At 41.8% G+C, this 18,956-nt stretch overlaps 1 protein-coding gene across 10 annotated transcripts in view; it reads left to right on the top strand.

The window, feature by feature from the left end:
- NCAM1 (neural cell adhesion molecule 1) overlaps positions 1-18,956 on the top strand; it is a 150,390-nt gene that overhangs the window by 86,562 nt on the left and 44,872 nt on the right. For 5 of the 10 annotated variants that reach the window (XM_042800634.1, XM_042800637.1, XM_042800635.1 and 2 more), the window contains exons 2-9: positions 2,098-2,172; positions 3,655-3,873; positions 4,607-4,750; positions 5,601-5,738; positions 6,223-6,340; positions 7,603-7,772; positions 8,623-8,765; positions 14,562-14,591. In XM_042800634.1, the coding sequence (XP_042656568.1) occupies positions 2,098-2,172; positions 3,655-3,873; positions 4,607-4,750; positions 5,601-5,738; positions 6,223-6,340; positions 7,603-7,772; positions 8,623-8,765; positions 14,562-14,591 (1,037 nt within the window). The remainder of the gene's footprint in view (positions 1-2,097; positions 2,173-3,654; positions 3,874-4,606; positions 4,751-5,600; positions 5,739-6,222; positions 6,341-7,602; positions 7,773-8,622; positions 8,766-14,561; positions 14,592-18,956) is intronic. The other 5 variants (XM_042800639.1, XM_042800638.1, XM_042800633.1 and 2 more) reach the window with 1 other exon arrangement.

Below are 18,956 nucleotides of genomic sequence, written 5' to 3'. Positions count from 1 at the left end.
TTAGGCATCTGAATACAGATTCAAAATCCAGAACTTTGGACTTCTGTTGTCTATGTTGGCCTGTCTTTTTTACTTTTTGAATGGAGGTGAGAAGACTTTTACAGCAGCAATTATCAGAGCCTCTGAACTGTAACAAACATTTACCTGTTCATTCAGGAGCTCTAAATGTACCTTAATAAATTGTTCTCATTTGGGTGAGACTAAGGATTCTTGATTGTGTAAATTTAATTTCTAAAAAGGAGCTATCACTCACATGCTGAAGACAAAATCGTAAAAGACAGTTTAATTAATAATTTGAAAACACTGTAAAAAAGTCCCCCTATTAAAAAGTGCCTGTCTGTCGCTGGTGCCCTCAGCTTCTGGAGTGTTCATACAACAAACTACTGTAAGGTCACTCTGGAGTATTTACATCACTGCACATTCCTGCAGCTGCTGCCCAAATACATTAATTGAGTTTGTAATATTGTCTATGCTCAAAACTAGTTCCATTGTAATGCAGAAGAATAAATGTTTTAGATAGTACTGGGAAGCAGAAATCTGTTCTGGAGGAACTCAGAGATCTGGATTTGAGACATTTAAGATCTCTTTGTAGTACCTTTACACTCCTTCCAGAGAGCAGAGACCTTCCCAGGAAGAGCACCCCAGAATATGATTCCAAATGTAAAATTCAGATGTTGGAAAAAGTCTGTAGAAAAACAACAACAAAAATGAGCCTGTAGAAGTATGCCATTTAGTCCTCGCTGCACTGAATCTAATAAACCTTTAGGCTTTTATTATATTTGGCTCTTTGTACTTGCAGTTCTGTTTGGGATTGAATGACATTAAAGGAGTACAGTTGAGAGAAATTAGATTACCCAGAAATAAAACAGGCTGAATGCAGGAGCCAGAAGGGCAGTGTGTACTTCATTGAAAAGGAAGATGAGATGGTACCTCAGACAAAGACACGTGAGTTAAAGATGTCCAAAGGGAGATTGAAAACATCTGAGAAGCATTTTGATTTCTTTCAGCAACAGTTTCCTCAAATAGTCTCTCTGGAATTATTATCTAACTTGGATTATTTTTAAATAATTCCTTTGAGGCTGTGCTGGATTCAGTTGTAGGGAGCACAGAAGGTACAATATCTTTCATTGACTCCAGGCTCCCTCAATTCCAGACAAGCATGTATTAGATACTTCACTCAGGTCCATGGTACATCTGCTCCATCTCCACTGCCAAAACACCTTTAGTCTCTCATTTAAAAACAAAACAAAATAATCAAGAAAACAACAACTAAAAGCCTCTAACAGAAAAGCCAAAGCAATGATGATATTCCGTGCGAAGACTGTGGAAGAGACCAAAGTATTACTAACATTTTCATTTCTGCAGCAGGAGAGACTTAGGTGAAATGTGCCTGGATGAACCTGGAAGCATGTCTCAGCCAGAACTGTGAAGGCAGAAATCACAAACTGTCAATAGTCCTTGTCAGTATATACTGGAGGGAATTTCCTTCCTCATCCAGGTATGCTCTGTCTGCCATAAACATCTCCAGTTTGCTGGGTGTTTGGACTAGGCTTCTGACTGGAAGATCAGAGTCTGGGATCAAGGAAGATCAAGGACCCAGAGTATGCCAGTGACTTCCACTCTGCATTTGCGATGACTGATAACTAGGGCTTGCATGAATATGGTATATAGAGCAACAAGAAGTCTCCAAAGCAAAGATAATTTCTATTTACTGCTAGGATAGGCCTTTGAGCCAGTTCCAGTTTGAATTCAGGAGTCCTTACAGGCTGCTTGGTGTTCTAGTGCGCACCCTAGTGTTGCAGTGTCGTAGAGATTTGAACACATATCAACCCTTTCTGTATTATTCCATGTGGTTTTATAAAGGACGGGAAGCAACTCAATGTTAGCAGCTTCCTTTGGGTCCTCAGAGGTCACTGGCATTGTGCATTCAGATGAATACTGATAAAGAGCAACGTTTATGAAGCTAAGAAGGTTCCACCCTGTGTTCTTACATTGGGTGAGTAAAGGAGCCATGATGATTAGAAGACTGGCAAAGCTTTTTTGCTGAAGACCACTCCTATTGTCTAACCATATTCTGCATGCTCATTTCTTCTGCAGCCTCTTTACAAGTGGACATTGTTCCAAGCCAGGGGGAGATCAGCGTTGGAGAATCAAAGTTCTTCTTATGCCAAGGTGAGTGATGGCTTATGGCATCAGTTGTCTCTATCTGGGTTTGCTGGGAAGGTCAATCAGTGTATTAACTCTGGGATAAAAGCTCCAATGACAAGTCTAACTGCAGGATCTCTTGCTCTTTCTTTCTCATATGTCCTTATGGTTTATAAGTCTGAGTAGCAAAGGAAACACGTGCTGTTTACTGGAAACAGTAAATGCATTCTCCCTTGAGAGCTAGCAGCAGAAAGCAGCTCCATCAAACAGATTTTGAAATTAACAAACAGGTACTGAAGTGCTGTCTCTAAGCTTGAGCAATAGCCACAACAATGGCACCTTGCATAGTTCCACAGCTCTTTGAGCTTTTGAATTTAGAATTAAGCCTGTTGTTTTTCCAAGTTATTTCTCTAATTAACTCCTAACAGCAGTAATGGGAGTGCTAGGTGACTTGAGAGTTGCTACCTCTGCAACTAAGGATTTTAATGCTGCGTTTCTTGTGACACGATTTACTGTTTGTTCAGGCCCCCAGCTGCCCCAGACTGTTTTGCACAATGTGGTGCAGTGCTGACACAATCCATGTGCCCCAAAGTGGGTGCTACAATTTTATGTCATTTTGCAAATTAACATCCATGTGTCCTCTGAAGAGGTTCTCCTGAAAGCAGCTGGCCTGGTTTCTAATGGGTGGAATTAGTATGTTGGAGCACTGACATGATAGCATGACACAGCAAATAAGTGCTACAGTGAGATCTGGGAGCAAAATGCCATCAGAGGACCACACTTCCTCAGAAACGTACAGACTGGGACAAGTAATGAGGTCATTTGATCCAGAAGTGCTTAACTGCAGAGTAATTTGTTAATGTCAGTGCTCTGAAAATGAAAGTCTACTCTGAGCAAGTGCTGTTGTGATGATATTTGCATTCAGAAAATTGTGAGATTAATTAAAGCCTCCCCAGTAATAGGAGTTTGTCCCAAATAACAAAGCCACACTGAGGAATGCAGAGATGTGAGCTGCAAGAAAGAGACAGCCTGGAACTGCTAATAACAATTCTGATTTTCACTGCATACAGTAGGATGTTTAAGCTGGTCAATGCCAGAACAGCTGCTACAGCAATATCACCATTTTGATATGCAAAGTAGCCCAGCCTGAAAAAACAGGTATTTATTGAAAACATGATGGAGCTGAAGCAGGAAGACAATTTTATTTCTTGGTCTGATCTGCACAGTGGAGGGACTGGGACATGGGATCCCATGATGCATAGAAGTCCATTCTGGGCTAAAGTGAGTGTACCCCTTTAGATTATAAAACCAACCTAATATCGTTTTTGCAGGACAGCAGCTGACCATTCAGAGTGCTGTGAGAGAGAATTTTCTTTGCTTGCTTCTCAGGTACCAGAAGCCCTTCCCCTGGGTCAATGTTCCACATAATGCTACTGGTTGTATTTAATTCCTCTGTGCAGATTTGTTGGGAATTCATTTCAATTTGCTGTTTTCTTTTATTGTCCCTAGTGGCAGGTGAGGCCAAATACAAAGACATTTCCTGGTTTTCTCCAAACGGTGAGAAGCTGACGCCGAACCAACAGCGCATTTCAGTGGTGCGAAATGATGACTTCTCCTCCACCCTCACCATCTACAACGCCAACATTGATGATGCTGGCATCTATAAATGTGTTGTCAATAGCGTGGAGGAGGGAGACTCCGAGGCCACCGTCAATGTGAAAATTTTCCGTAAGAGAGTGGCTCTGAGGCTGTTTTCTGGTCTACCTTGCACATATATGAGGCAAGATTAGGGAGGCAACTGTTTTGTCTTCCTAGAAAGGGCTGTTTTTAAAGGGGAAGAAGGAGGGTGAAAAGGAAGGGGATGTTAAGAAGATGCAGCCTTCTCCGTTCTTGGTTTTGAGGGATAAGTGGGAACTAGGACCATAGCATGTCAGGGCATTACCAGCATGTCTACTACTTAATCTCTTCAGAAAGGAGAGCAAGGGGTAGAAGGAGAAGATTCTAGTGCATCATAAATGACCAGGAGGAGTAAACAGAGAGAGCAGCTTTTGTGGATGACAGACATGCCATAAGACTAGTGTTTAGTAAAGAGGATCACACATTCAGAAGGGTTATCATAAGCCATCAGCATGTTCTCCAGCGGAGCCGTGATAGCAGCTTCTCCCCTTCCTGCCAAGAAGCTGAGCAGTTCTGAATTCACATTTTGTCTTTGTAGTGTGGACAAATTGGTGAGCTAGGTAGAGTACTGATTTAGCCTGCTGATATGCCTGGGAGGCACACTGGCAAATGAGGTTCCTGTGTTTCAGTGCATTGAGTCAGGCACACCTTTATCCTGGGAACAAGAAGATTTCTAGAGAACATGTCCTCTGGGGTTTCTTTGCTTTCCTCTGGCCTGAGTAAGGAGCATAGCTTGAGGTGTGCTGAGAAAGCTGCAATGACTTTCTCCTTCTGTTGTTTTCAGAAAAGCTGATGTTCAAGAATGCTCCCACTCCTCAAGAATTCAAGGAAGGGGATGATGCTGTGATTGTGTGTGATGTGGTCAGCTCACTGCCTCCTACCATCATCTGGAAGCACAAAGGCAGGGATGTTATCCTAAAAAAAGATGGTAAGGCACAAGGTGTCTTGGTGCTTGTCCACTCAGGGGTCAAATGTCCATCTCCCATCAGGACTCAAATCCAGGCTCATACAAGGGGTTCAGGAGAACAAAATGGTGGTGGTCACAAGGGAGGAGGGAAGCAGTTTGTACCTACACACTAGGTCTTAGGATGTGAATCTAGTTATTCAGGGTGCTGCGGTTTGGCAATGGCAGGGCAATAATGTTCCCACAGAAACGGCCATCAGGCTTTGACACTGGAATAGGCCAAGGAATGCTAGAAAACATCTTAAGGTAAAAGAAATGCCATCAGACAGAAAAGCTGCATTTTGTGATATTCTCCAGTCTTCCTGAGGAATAGGGGCTAAATGCTCCTGACAGAACTTTCCCCTTTCTTTCAAAGTGCTGCAGGCTGTCATGCCCAGAGGGGAATTTTAGTGGCAGAGGAGACTCCAGCTGAGCATTCATGCTTCAGCTGTGTTTCCCGTGTCTGCTTGTTGCAGGCACAAGGGAACTAGTAAGGCGTGAACTCTGCCACCCTTGGGCAAGAGGGGCAAGTTTCAAACTGCTTGTTGTCTGATACTAATTAAACATAAATGTGTTTGTGTGTGTATATTTATCTGTTTATCCCTCTGTGTGTACTTACGGTATAAAGCACCAAAGCAGTGTGCCTGCTACCCACATCTGGTTTCTTTCTTGGCAGTCAGATCCAGTTGCAGCACCATCTCCAGTAAATGGTGGGAAGGGCAATTTTATTATACTAGGCCTTGTCTCATCCCAGAAAGATCAAGGAGAAGAATACGTTACATGCAGTGAGTTTTTCTGAGGTTGCTTGGATGAACCTTCCTTTTGTCTTTTCTAGTTCGATTTATAGTCCTGTCCAACAACTACCTGCAGATCCGGGGAATCAAGAAAACAGATGAAGGGACATACCGCTGTGAGGGCCGGATCTTGGCTCGTGGGGAGATCAACTTCAAAGATATTCAGGTCATCGTAAATGGTGAGCAGCTTAGAGTAGGGCTAGTATGAGGGCAGGGTACGTAGCACCTGCCCTCCAGACTGTTGATGGCAATGTTACTTTAGATTCACTGTTTGCCATCAGCTTACTAACCTTTCTCTGCTGTGTCAAATAAAAATGTCCATGAAATTGACTGTTTGACAGGTGTTTACAGGAAATTATCATTTAAAGAGAAACCTTTAAGTGTCTCATAACTTAAGAGTGAGGTCTTGATATTGTTGGGACTCAAGTGGTTTTGTTCACAATACTGATTTATGTGCATCTCCCTACCCTCTGCCCTTTCTTTCCTGTGCTGATTGGTTTGGAGAGAACACGCATCAAACCTGTTGATTGAAACCTGCAGGTGATGGCATAAGGGTTTGAATTACTAGCGACATCTGTGTGTATTGCAGAGATTTACAGTGAGCCTTCCAGGGCTCACATCTTCTGTCCTTTCTGACTTGAATGTGAATTTCTTCTATTCTAGTACCTCCTTCTGTGCGCGCCAGGCAAAGCACTATGAATGCCACTGCCAACCTCAGCCAGTCTGTTACCTTAACATGCGATGCTGATGGCTTTCCTGAGCCAACCATGACGTGGACAAAGTAAGATGCTGTGTGCGATGTCCTGGTTGTGTGTGAGTGTGGATATTTTCACCAAGGCCTGGAAAACCAGGCTGTAGAGAAAGCAGTAGTTTAACTGGAATAAGATTAATGAATTTTTGTCACAAGAGGAAGAATGGCCTCCTAACGGAATTGCAGTTAGCTTCTGTTGTGGGTTAATCCCAGTAGGCAGCTAAGTACCACATAGCCCCTCGCTACATGCCTTTTAAGTGGGATGGGGAAGAGAATCAGAAGTGTAAAATCCAAAAACTCATTGGTTGAGATAAAGACAGTTTAATAGATAAAACAAAAGCTGTGCATGCAAGCAAAGCAAAATAAGGAATTCGTTCGCTGCTTCCCATTGCAGGCAGATGTTTAGCCAGGTTGGCTGTCCCAGCTATATCTCCTCACAACTTCTTGTGCACCTCCAGCCTACTTGCTGGCAGGACAGTGTGAGAAACAGAAAACCCTTTGACATTGTGTGTACACTGTTCAGCAATAGCTAAAATATCATTGTGTTATTAGTGCTGCTTTGGTCACAAACCCAAAACGTAGCACTGTATGAGCTATAATGAAGAAAATTAACTCTATTCCAGCCAAAACCAATACAGCTTCTTGGAAAAACAAGAATAACAGTAAAAATAGCAATTTTTCACTGTCTCATTGCATTCTTTGTCAAACTGCAAATAGAGATAGAGCTTCACGCTGATCAGACCTGTCCTGTGGGTCAGTTTATTATCATCTGTTGCACTGGTGAGGAAACTTAGGCAAAATGAGTGCTGTAACTTGCATTTGTCATGTCAGGAGATATGCATCTAAAATCTTTCTCTTCATCAGGTCTAAGTTTCACTGTCAGGCAGTAATACGAACTTCAGGTATACTGTTCTTGAAATTGTGTAGTCATTGGTGAAGGTTATGATGACAAGATCTAGTGTTGAAAAAGCTGATGGCAACTTGGAATACTGCCTTGATATATGCAAGGATGAGGTGCCCCCTTCAGTGGTGTATACAGCTCTTGCATATAGGCTATGATGTGTGTCAGGAGGTGAAAGGTTCAGCTGCCAAGAGCCCTAAGACAGGTGGGGTTAGGAATAGTTCAAAATGTAAGCTTTGTAGCCCACAGGGGAGGGAAAAGGTGGTGGTCCCTCTCAGCCTGAGGAGTTTCAGTGTAGTAACACTGTTCTAGCATTAGCAACAACCCTAAAATAAATAGCCTTTGACTGCTTCTCCTCCCCACTGCAGCCAGTGTGCTTTGTGCCCTGTAGGGATGGAGAGCCAATAGAAGAGGCCGATGATGAAGAGAAATACAGTTTTAACTACGATGGGTCTGAGCTCATCATCAAGAATGTGGATAAGAGTGATGAAGCAGAATACATCTGCATCGCTGAGAACAAGGCTGGCGAGCAGGATGCCACCATCCATCTCAAAGTCTTTGGTAAACATGCTCTTACTGTCCCCCCTTTCCAATCCAGTTGGCTATTGGTAGGTCACTAGTGCAAGCTGGAAGTAACCTACTTATCCCAGTTAATGCCTGATGTGGCTCGTCCAGAGCTGCTTCTTTCCCAAGTAATGCTGTGTACCTCTGCTGTCTTGCTAGGCAAACCAGAGTCTGTATACATGTCAAACAGATGCCAACGCCCTTCTGCTTCCTCTCTGATAAAAGAAATTCAGTCCTGTTCAGGAGTGGTGTGAGATTCACGTGCTACTTGAAATATCTTCCTGGCCTAATCCAACCAAGGTGCCATTAAAAGGGCTTTAGCACTTCAGTGGGACTTGCTAGAACCTGGACTGGGAGGTGAACTCCACCCCACCACTGTGTGAATGACCTCAAGCTTGCAGAAGTGAATCAGTAGCTTTTCTACCTTCGATGAATCTGGAAGTGCTAAGGAGTATAATTCTTCCTGTCCCATCCCTCTACAGCCACTTGACAAAGCTGCTTATCAAAAGGCTAATTTGGGGCAGAGAAATTAGACAGCGAAGTGGAAGACTTAGCTAATAATCCCAGGAACTGATCATTTGTACATTATTAAATGTGTTCTACTTGAGATATACTCTCTTCTAGTCCTCTCTTACAAGCCGCAGCTGAAGCATATGCAGAAAGGGTCTTCTAGTTTTGCCAGGAGGTACCCTCTTCTCAAATGTCGCTCTGCTGCCTTCCCCATATAGCAGTAAACTTGTGCCAATTCAAAAACCCTTTTTCCCCAGTGTTGGTTGTTTCAAACATTGCTGTTGAGGCAAGCTTCATTCTGAGCACCAGCTGAGAGAAAGTTCCTTTTTCTTTTCAGCAAAACCCAAAATCACCTATGTGGAGAATAAAACAGCCATGGAGCTGGAGGATCAGATTACACTGACCTGTGAGGCTTCTGGAGACCCAATCCCTTCCATCACTTGGAGAACTTCCACCCGGAACATCAGCAATGAAGAGAAGGTATAACCTTTCCCAAAACCATGGTCTCATTTGCTGGCATCAGTTCAGCCTGTATCTGCCTGCCTCTGCTGATCCAGAATGCATGATAGCCACATGCAGATGCACATGGAAATCATGGTGGTTCCCCTCTCTGTAGTGAGAACACGTGCGGCCTTGCACAGACTATCTGCTAAAGGGCCAGCTCCACAGAAGAAGTAATGCCATAGGTGTTCTTTTGAACAAAGAGCATTCTCAGTTCATGACAACTGAGGATAGGCTTTTTACTTCCAGCTGGTATTACTCTGAGGTGAAATAACTTGAAAAGCAGAAGGCCCTGGATCCTTTTCAAAAGAGTTTCTGAAGGGACCTACAGTTGCCGGAAGCTTGTGACAGGGTTTTTCCCTTCTGTTTGCAAGCTGGGAGATGGCAAGGAGCACCCCGATTCCAGTGTTGTCCATGCTATCATGATGATATGATGTGGGAGAGTGGCAGGTGGAGGGATGTGGAGTATTATCTCTCAAAGATGCAGTGGACCAAAATGAGCCTGTTAATTCCTTCTTGCCCTTCTGTATTGCATTCTAATACTACATGTATCTGAAGCACAAAAGCCTGGCTGCCTTTGTGCTCACCTGTTATGTTGATCACATCAACATCATTTTGTTATTAAAAGGCAAAAATAATTAGCAGTTTTTCTTTTAAAAGAGAGTGCTGTTTGGTGGGTTTTTTTTTTTACTGGCCACAATTCCCCTTAACTAGACAAAATTAGTATGTGCTGTATTACTGTAGATATTTCAGTATAGTTGGATAAGATGATAAGGAGGCATAGTTTAGAGCCAAAAGAAAGCCTAGACAAAAGTTCGAGTAAGGAGTTGTTGCTTATTAATAATCTTCTAATAACAGGATGCTTCAAGGCTCAGTTAACTTGGACATACCAGGGATTTTGACTCAGTATGAAGGCAGCAGTTGATAGACTATGAAAGTCTTAAAGCAACAGAGGTATCCACTGTCAGTCATCCACATGGCTGCCATTCTGCACTACAGCTTCCCAAATGAGCTTTTCTAATGTGTAACTTCTTAATCAGGGTGCCAAAATTTTCCAGGCTTCATTCTTTCTTAACATCTTTCAGATTGGAGGGCTAGTGTAAATCCCTGCAATATTTAGAGATTTCCGTTGCCTTCAAAAGCTGTTGGCGTGGGCTCTCACTACAGCATAACCGGGGACCTGTTTTGACAGCATAAGATTATTCATGGTCTTGTCTCTGTCTAGAAGAGTGGTGGGAGGAGCTGAGTGCTCTACTGTTTCTAGCACTAGAGTTTGGATCACAGCCACAGAAGAGAACTTTGACAGGGAGAAGAACATAAAAACTGAAATAACACTAAATCAAGTAGAAGTCGGTAGGAGAGCCTGTTTACAGAGAGTCCCATCTGTCCAGTCCAGTTAAACTACCAACATCTTGGTGACAAAACTGCTAACCATTTTTGAGACACTCATATTATCTTGCCTGATGCTGTTAAGTAGGTGATCACTGTTAAGGAGAATGTTAATACTCTGACAGTTTCTTATATAGACGGGGGGAAAGAAAAGGTTTGGTGTACTACCATTTGTCTCATGTACTGGTTCAAACCTTCAAGGCAAAGATATTTTTTTAAAAATCATATTCCATGCACTTTCTAGGCAGGATTTTCCTTGTGTCTGCATGTTTTGTTTTTCACTTTTTCCCATTCTCTATCTCGTGCTGTAAGTTTAGGCAAATGGTACAGATGTCCAGAAAATCCTCAGGTTAAGATAGTTCTGATAAACATCCTATTGCATATATTCAGTTTACTATTTCTGGGGTAGCACAGGGAAACGGATGGTCTTTGTTGTGGGACAAGCAATGCTATTTTTAAAATTTTCAAGCTTTAGGTACTCAAATGCATCTGTCTTGCTCTATGTTGTTTACTTCTGTAATCATACTTCAGTCCAGATTTTTAAAGGTCTAGACTTTCCTTACCTCCCATGAACATTTGGTACTTTAGAAATACCTACACAAACCATGGAACAAACAAACAGAGCCCTCTCTGGCTTAGAGGTTTTCCCGTCCTCAGTCTGTCCAAGAACAGACACAGCCTGATGTGTGGACAAAGGGCAGGAGGTGCTATAGCCTAAACACCTAGGTTGACAAATGCCACTACTATTTCAATATTCCCATGCTTCCCTGAGAGACCTGTTGATATCCTAGCATGCATAGCAAAAGATTCCCCTCTCTATGGCTATGCCTACATAATGTGGCACCCCCTTGGACAAACAATCTTTTTCTTTGAGGATAGTCTGCAATGGTAAGTGGTTGTGCTCTAGCAAAATCAGGTGATTGGCACCTGTATACCAACATAGGTAAGCAGACCAAACTTCTAGATACTGGCATGGTGGAAGCTTCCTCTTAGTAGTCAGCTGGCAGCTTGCATTCTTCTGTCCTGCAGAGAGTGCAAGTAAAATTAAAAAATTACACACACAGACACACACACCCCCAAAAAAATTTTCTTGTATGTGGTTTACTTTGGTTGTGAATGTAGGAACATGATACTTGGGAGAAACTTTTGCCCTGTCAGTCTGAGATTCCTGTCTGTCACTACTGCAGAACTAGCAGGAACCAACATGTCTGGAAGGTCATCAACATGACAATTTGAATTTGTTTGGTGTTATCTTTCCCTTATTGCTGTGCCATTTTAGGGAGGAAGAATGCTTTCTCTTTGAATGATACCAGGTATAAAGCCAGTCAAGCCAGTATGCCATATTCCTCATCACCTTCAGTATATTTCATACCCTTTTAAGAGACATGTTTCTTCTATTGCTCTAGTGGAATACTGACTGTGATTCGGTAAATATTGTTTTGATCTGTTGTGTATCGGTGTACACAAGTTCCACAATGTTAGTGCAGACACAAGTGTGTTTCCTGTCAGATTTTTGGATGAGGCAGTTGCAGACTACTTACACTTTCATGAAGCAGTTGTGAAGACGGTCCTAGGTTTCTTACCCAGCAGTATAGCGCAGTGTGTGAGGAATGGGAGGTGTCACGGGTGATGCTCTATGCAGGCCTTTTATCATTTTGCCAGAGCTGGCAGTAGGTATATCTGTGGCACATGATCTCACTCAGTACTGCTGTCTGGCCTCCTATGCTAGCTATAAAGGCCTGCATCATGTTACCATTCTCTCTATGGCAAGTCAAAAATAAAGTGAACACTTCCTCACCAGATGAAGGAATCAAAGGACAGAGAAAGACATCAGCTCTGGTATTCTTCCTCCTTTATTCTAATTACAGCTTAACCTGTATAGTGTTACGGGGCCTTTTGCACCAAGGCTGTCTCACAAGATTCCCTGTTTCTAAAGTAAAAAAATGCAGAAGTCTGACTTATGAACAGATCAGAGTTTGAGAGGCCCCTTTAGTAGGTGACTACATGTCTGAATAACTGATGTCTTTTTGCTCACCTCTCTGACAGGTGAATTACATCACTGCATTGTGCTACCCTGAGAACAGTCCAATACATCCTTCCACTTATTTTCTGGGTTACTGTTACTGAGCAGTAGTCTCCTATCAACTCTATGTTGTTGGCAGCTAAAGCAAATAGTTCAGTTATTAAAAATTTAGAAAGCTTTAGATTAAAACAACTTGATTGAAGTCCAGCAAGGTAAGGAGTGCCCCTTTGCTAGGACATAAGTGTTGGGTTGCCAGGGTTGCAGCAGCATGCTAGGGCACAATAACCAGAAGATGAGAGGAACTCATTCCCTTGCACAGCTCACACTAGGTCCAATTTAGCAATCAAGTAATTAAAAAAAAAAGAGTGAAATAGAAAAGATCCAAATACTCTGCTGATGCAAATGAGCATTGTTGCAATACCTTCAGCAAAGTGCTTCTAGATGTGATGCAGCAGATCTAACATTTCAAAATTTAAGTTTAATTTCCTGTGTTTTTTTTTCTTTTAAGTGGACCATGAATACAATTCCCTGTCTTGTGTTATACTTAGTATCTCATGAGAAGTACATGGGAATCTTTGGATTTAATGATCCAGTGAGTGAACTACATTGGCAGTTCCCAGGAACTCCATTGTAATAGATAGATGCTTCCATTTAACAACTTGCTTCCAAAGGGAAGGGGAAGGGTGCTGGTATGCATGAGGCTCTTGGTTCCCCCTCTATACCATGCGTGGTGCTGAGTAGAGCTTGTGTGTATCTGTCCTGGTAAGAGAGCGTTAGTATGAAACTCTCCAGGATGGATAATGTGGTTCTGCCTTTTTTCCCCACACTCCCAAGTGCCATTATAAAGAAACAGCAAACTCTAGGAGTGCGGGAACAGGTTTTTACTCCTTCATTTTCCTTTAGGTTGACAGGTACTGAACATCAAAGGAGAAAAAGATGTCGTTTGTTTGTTTGTTTGTTTGCTTATTTTTTTAAATCCCTCTGTGCTGACACCATAGAGACTCAGTGAATAGGTTTGAAAGGGGACTTGCATGGGTATAAGCAAGGCAGTTCCCTGGCTAGCCTGGCTTGTTCAAGTACAGAGAATGACTGGTACATCAAAAAAGGATTATGTTGAATTATTATGGTTGCCTGTTCAGCTTTCAAGGAACCTGTGCACAACAGGATATATACATAGAAATTATTAGATGATGGGAGTGTCCTAGCCCATGCAGGTGTTGGTGAGCTTCTCTTCAGGTGGCTTTATCTCAGGCCTCTAGTTACAAGCAAATAACTTGCTTTTATCAAAGACACTCTAAAATGAGGCTATCTGTACCATGTTAATACTTAAGTCTCACAATGTTCGCTAGAAACACTGTGGAAATAATACTATGTTTTTTAAAAATTCTCATTTTTTAAGCTTTCATTTTCATTTCTGTAATGTCACTCTTGTGTATGCTGTTATATCCACACGTCAGCAATGGTTGTGCCTCACATTCAGTAATGCCATTGTGGCTGTGATATTAGCAGGTGATTTTTGACTGCTGAAGTGAAATGGGTCAAGTTGCAATTGAAATAGACCAAAAGAAAAAGATTTGAAAGATAAGTTACAGGGGAAAAACGGAACCCAGCAATTTTGGTCTTTCTGAACCACAGTGAATATGATCCACACTGTTGTTGGCTTCCTCTGAATGGGAAATGTATCTTTATTGGTAAGGTTTGTGCATGTTTCACTGATGCCTGTTGTTTGGTTGTGCCAAGCCCAGTAAGGACAAGGGTGCACATACCCCTAAGCATAATGATCTGGAAATTGTCAACTGGAGGTACAAGGTTCTACCCTACTGTCTCCAGTCCAGGGGAAGTCATAGTGTTTCAGTGCTCTGCATCTCAAGGTCTACCACTCCTGGCACAGTGTGCACGTAAAAGTGGGTATAAATGCATGATCACATTAACAATATAAGTGTTAATGTTAATCAGTGTGTGCGAGTGGCCAACAAACCTGTGTTAGAAAACCAGTTCTGTAACTATCTTTGCAATTTAGTGGCCTTGGTTATAAGAATCACTTCCTCAGTACACTGGGAACAGCTTTCTAGAAATGGTGAGAAGTGACAAGGTCACTTGATATGTAAAAATAGAAGCAGTCTTTAGGTATCGTTAGCCTTTGTTTAATCATTTTAAGACCAATTTAAAGGATATTACGTTTTGAATGCAAATCTAAATTGAGAAATGGAAACTGTGATCACCCCACACACGAGAGATGGAGCTTGGAGCCTGCATGTGCACAGAATACGATGTGGTGCCTACATTATGATACCTAAAAGCAACCTTTGATAAACACTTATTGCTTTTTTTCTGTTGTTGTGTTCTATATCTGTTCTCTCCAGGCTTCGTGGACCCGGCCCGAGAAACAAGAGGTATAAGATTACCAGACCTTTAGCAAACTTCTTAGTTTTTTGATTTTGTTTTTTTTTTTTTTAAGCATTATAGATTAACAAATCTTTAGTCCAGTAACCACACCAGCTAAACCAGCATTAATAATATGAACAAATCAAATATCAGTACATAAAAGAAACAGCTTGTAGAGTTAGAAGTTGCTTGCCATGTAGTAATGCATTTTTGAATGAGCAAACTAGCTGTGTTGGGAGTGAGTAACTCTTGTCACTTTACAAAAAAAAAAAAAAAAAAAAAAGACAAAAATAAAAGCAATTTAAAATCTGACAAAGACTGTTTTACCCATTTTCTTCTCTGCTGCCAGTGTGAATCACATCTTGCTTCTAGAGTTTTAAGAATTAGCAGCAGCATGTATTCTGGAAAAGTTGGTTTTTTTCCAAAGATAGCCTCTTCTGCTCCAGCCAACTCATCTGTTTGCTCATGGTACTGCTTAAGTTTGACCTTATCTTAAAGGACAACTGCATCATGTTCCATTTCAAAATCAATGCAGATAAATCTTTCACAAGTTATATTTCTCCAGAAAATGCTTCAAATTGCTAAATTATTATATGTCTTTGATTTGCAAGGGTCAGTGAGGGGGTGTGGGATAATGCAGTAACTCAGTTTGGTCCAAATGTGTTTTGTTGCTGGTTTATTTCATATTCAGCACTGTATTTTAAAAATAATAATAATAACCTACCTTTACATGCACCTGATTTGTGGCATTCCTGCTTCAAAATGGACTAGGAAGTATGTTTCCAAGTAAATAACAGGGGTCAGGTAGAGAAAAAAATTAGCTGTCAGAACTGGGTGACTCATATTTGTATTTTTAGGATCAACTTTGTGGGGGCTCTGGGTATCCTGAATTATTTTTTACTTTTAAGCTGTCTTAAACCATGGAGACTGGCGTGGCCTAAACAAAGTGAATATCTAACTTAAGCACCATCCATCTTTGTTTCATGTGGGGCTGAGAAGCTACTGCCCATCCTTACTTCAGAATAATCTGTTGGAATAGATGAATTGTGGCCAGTGAAGGCATTGGACATTCAGACCAGTTTGTGTTGAAGAATTTGGAATTTGAGTAGTTGTATCTCTTCAAGCCTCATCTTAATTTCTATTACAGTTGTGTTCATCTCCCCTCCCTCCCTCCCTGCCCCAGTGTCTCCACTGTGCTCTCTGCTCAAGCCTTTTATTAATATGAGCACTAATACTATTAAGCTTATTGTCTCTAAATTTCTTACTGTGTCTATGTCTTAAAATATCCAAGTGGGATTCTGTGACAATGTTGTTGAAGCTTATTGTTGCAGCTTGTGTAGACATAAAATAGCTAGCATGGGGTCTTTTAGCAGTGTATTCCAGCCACAGGGAGTTCAGTTCTCAGGAAACTGAGTGAAAAATTGGCATTAAGTGTGTCACTCTTACTCATGCATTAACTAGTTCAAAGTAAGGAAGTCTCCATGCGCTTCAGTCATAGCAGCCTGTATGGGTGTTAAATCTTGCTTTCCTTGCTTTGGAGGCACAATTGCAGTTGGCTGCTTCTTCCTCTAAACAACAGTCAGCTCCACTTACTATGCACAGTCCATAATGTCTCAGTTCACCATTCTGGCCCTGCATATACTGGGGAATTGAAAGTCATATTAGCAGCATATGCTAAAAAACGCTCCCATGCACATCACCAACAGATGCTGAAAAAGTCAGTTACAAGCAAAAGTACACCTCAGTTACACCACAGACTGGTGTTGCCTTTCTGGTAACCAGGATTTAGTGCAACCTTACAAATATGAAGAGCTGCAGATGAGTTCTGATTAGTACAATGCAAGCTCAGAGCTAGGAGATACCACTCATCCTCCTTCACTTGAATGTGTAGCTGTGGTCAGGATTTTCAGGTGCTGTTTTGTAATGATGTCCACCATGTGGAAGGTGGGTGAGGAGAAGATATGACTGTGTGAAATGAATTCATGGCTACTTGTGTTTGAAAGGACTGAGAAAACCAGAGGTGGAGGGAAGTGGGGTTAGATGCATTTCCTACTTGTCTCTTCTCTTCCCCTTTGGCACTGAAGTATTGAAATATAGGCCACCTTTGTACGTAGTAACCATGTGCCACGTGGTCAGAATTTGGACAAACCCTGCACGTATCTCAGGATAAGTTGTAGTAATCGGCAATACAGAGAACCATCATACTCTTTTCTGTAGAGTGGAAGTTGCTATGGCATGACTTATTGCTTGTGCCCCTTAGGTTGTCTTCCCATTACTACAAAGCATTTTGTTATTCAAAATCCTCAAAATCGGAGAGGCTGGGTAAAGAGATTACGAGTGTCTACATCTCACTCACAAATTTCTACCTATCCTGTGTCTCCAAGAGCCAGGAATTGTTAACATCTGATGGTCTGAAATGTGAATAAAGAAAACTAGCAGCATGCTTTCTTGGGCAGACATTTTTCTCTTTGGAGTATTTTTCCTGATCTTTCTTTTTCTTTTCTTGTGGCTTTTGCGTTAAGAAACAGAGCTTCATCTTCAGAGTCAGTTGCATTACTTGTAAAGTTGTCATTTTACCATGACTGACTAGTACTTTTTTTTTTGTACTGGATCTTGACCAAGTAGGGAAAAGGCAGGTGACACTGGATATAAAATTGCCTTTGCTGTAATGATAATGTGCTGGTATTTTGCCATGCTTATACTCTTGCCTGCTGATGGGGTCATAATATTTAGTATATTTAGAATATTCACCCAACTCATGAGATGAAAGAAGCTGGGAGTCTCTGCAGATCTTGATATTTATACGTTTCAGAAACGGGATGGGCTTTGGAGGCAAATCACAAGTCAGAAAAAGGATAACAATATAGTCAATCAGTGGAGAAGGATAAAAGCAGAATTTGGATGTGTGAGATACCACAGTGGACTAATGTCATGTTAAGGGACCCTTCCCTGGTTCTAGGAAACGATGCACACAACACCACGTGTACATGAAATAAAGAACTGTTCCCAGCAACACAAGGGACCAAGTGTGGCAGATGGAGTGGAGTTTGTAGCTTGTGGCATTGGTCATGGATTGCAGTAGACCTGTGTGCAGGTTAGAAGAGGAAGAAGAATACGTATAATTGGGTTTGTGTCATGAAAGGATGCTGGTTTTGTGCATATGAAATTTGACAAGCTCAAATGAACTAATATTCAGAACTAACAGAGATAATCACCTTTACTTGTAGAAACTTCATCAGTCTCGGGGATTGAGACAACTAGTTCAGAACAGAAAGAGGATTCAGGCCCTGAGGATCTGACCACTAGAGATGTACTTCGTGCTACAGCTCAGTGCATTTGTCTGTTTAATATCCTCAGGGTTTTTACTCATAATCTCAGTATTTCTCCTGTATCTTCCAAGAAAAGTAATGCTTTTGAAGCATTAATTGCATTAAATGTGGCAGGCTGCAGCAGCAGGCACAGCCATGAGGGTACCTGATTTATTCACTTGTGCTTGTGCCGCTTCAGAAATTAGATGAGAGTTGATGCTTTAAAGCTTCCAAGCTGAAGCATAAGCACCAGGGTGGAGGGAGTACTCCATGGCCTTACGTGCTTCATATATTAAGAGAGCACTTGGGCTTTAGTCACAAATGGGGGGGTGGGGGAGGAAGTAGTGATGTGGGATGGGATCTCTGGGTGGCTGCAATCCTGTTGAGCAGATGGTAGCCTGGATTTGACATTCCTTGTGTCTCTGTCATTGACATCTCCACACTTCTTTGCATGTGGGAGCAATTTCTAAACTTCCATATAACGAATGCAGATTGCTCTAGAAATTTCTTGAAGCATCACAAGACTTTAAAGCAGAGTTATCACTAGAAGGGTGACGATTTTCTTGCCCTGAGCACTGTCCCTTGCTCTCTTCAGTTCCACGTTCAGGTGAAAGTTCTGAGCTTTCATTTTGCCTGACTCAGCTCTGGGGTCTGGATCTGTTCTTATTAATGCCACTTCAAGGACATTGAAATACAATAAGTATCAGTGAGAAAAGAGGAAGACATGAATTCTCTGGGTGAAAACACAGTATCTTTTGGGGAAGTTTTCTTTAAGAGCATGCTGGCAGAAATTTTTACTCAGAGTTGGATCTCTACAATTCTCATTCTGGGAAAAAGCTTGATGTTACCCAGCTGCCCTCAGGCACATAGTAGCATCTGATACTTTGGTCCTTCATTTCATTTTTTTCCCTTCTCCTGAGTGCTTTGAATCACTGCAGCTGGCCCTGTGTGACAAGGGATCTTCTTGATGCTTTTGGAAATGCCTCTCTGTGCCCATGATTTCACCTGGCCTCAGGTGACTGCTTCTGAAGTATTGAGCACTGGAGGGTTGGTGTGAGGTAGATT

This window comes from Tyto alba, unplaced genomic scaffold (assembly GCF_018691265.1).
Source record: "Tyto alba isolate M040663 unplaced genomic scaffold, T.alba_DEE_v4.0 Super-Scaffold_32, whole genome shotgun sequence".
NCBI classification, from domain to species: Eukaryota; Metazoa; Chordata; class Aves; order Strigiformes; family Tytonidae; genus Tyto; species Tyto alba.
Note: the sequence above shows the minus strand (reverse complement) of the source record. Positions and strands in the feature narration are given on the sequence as shown.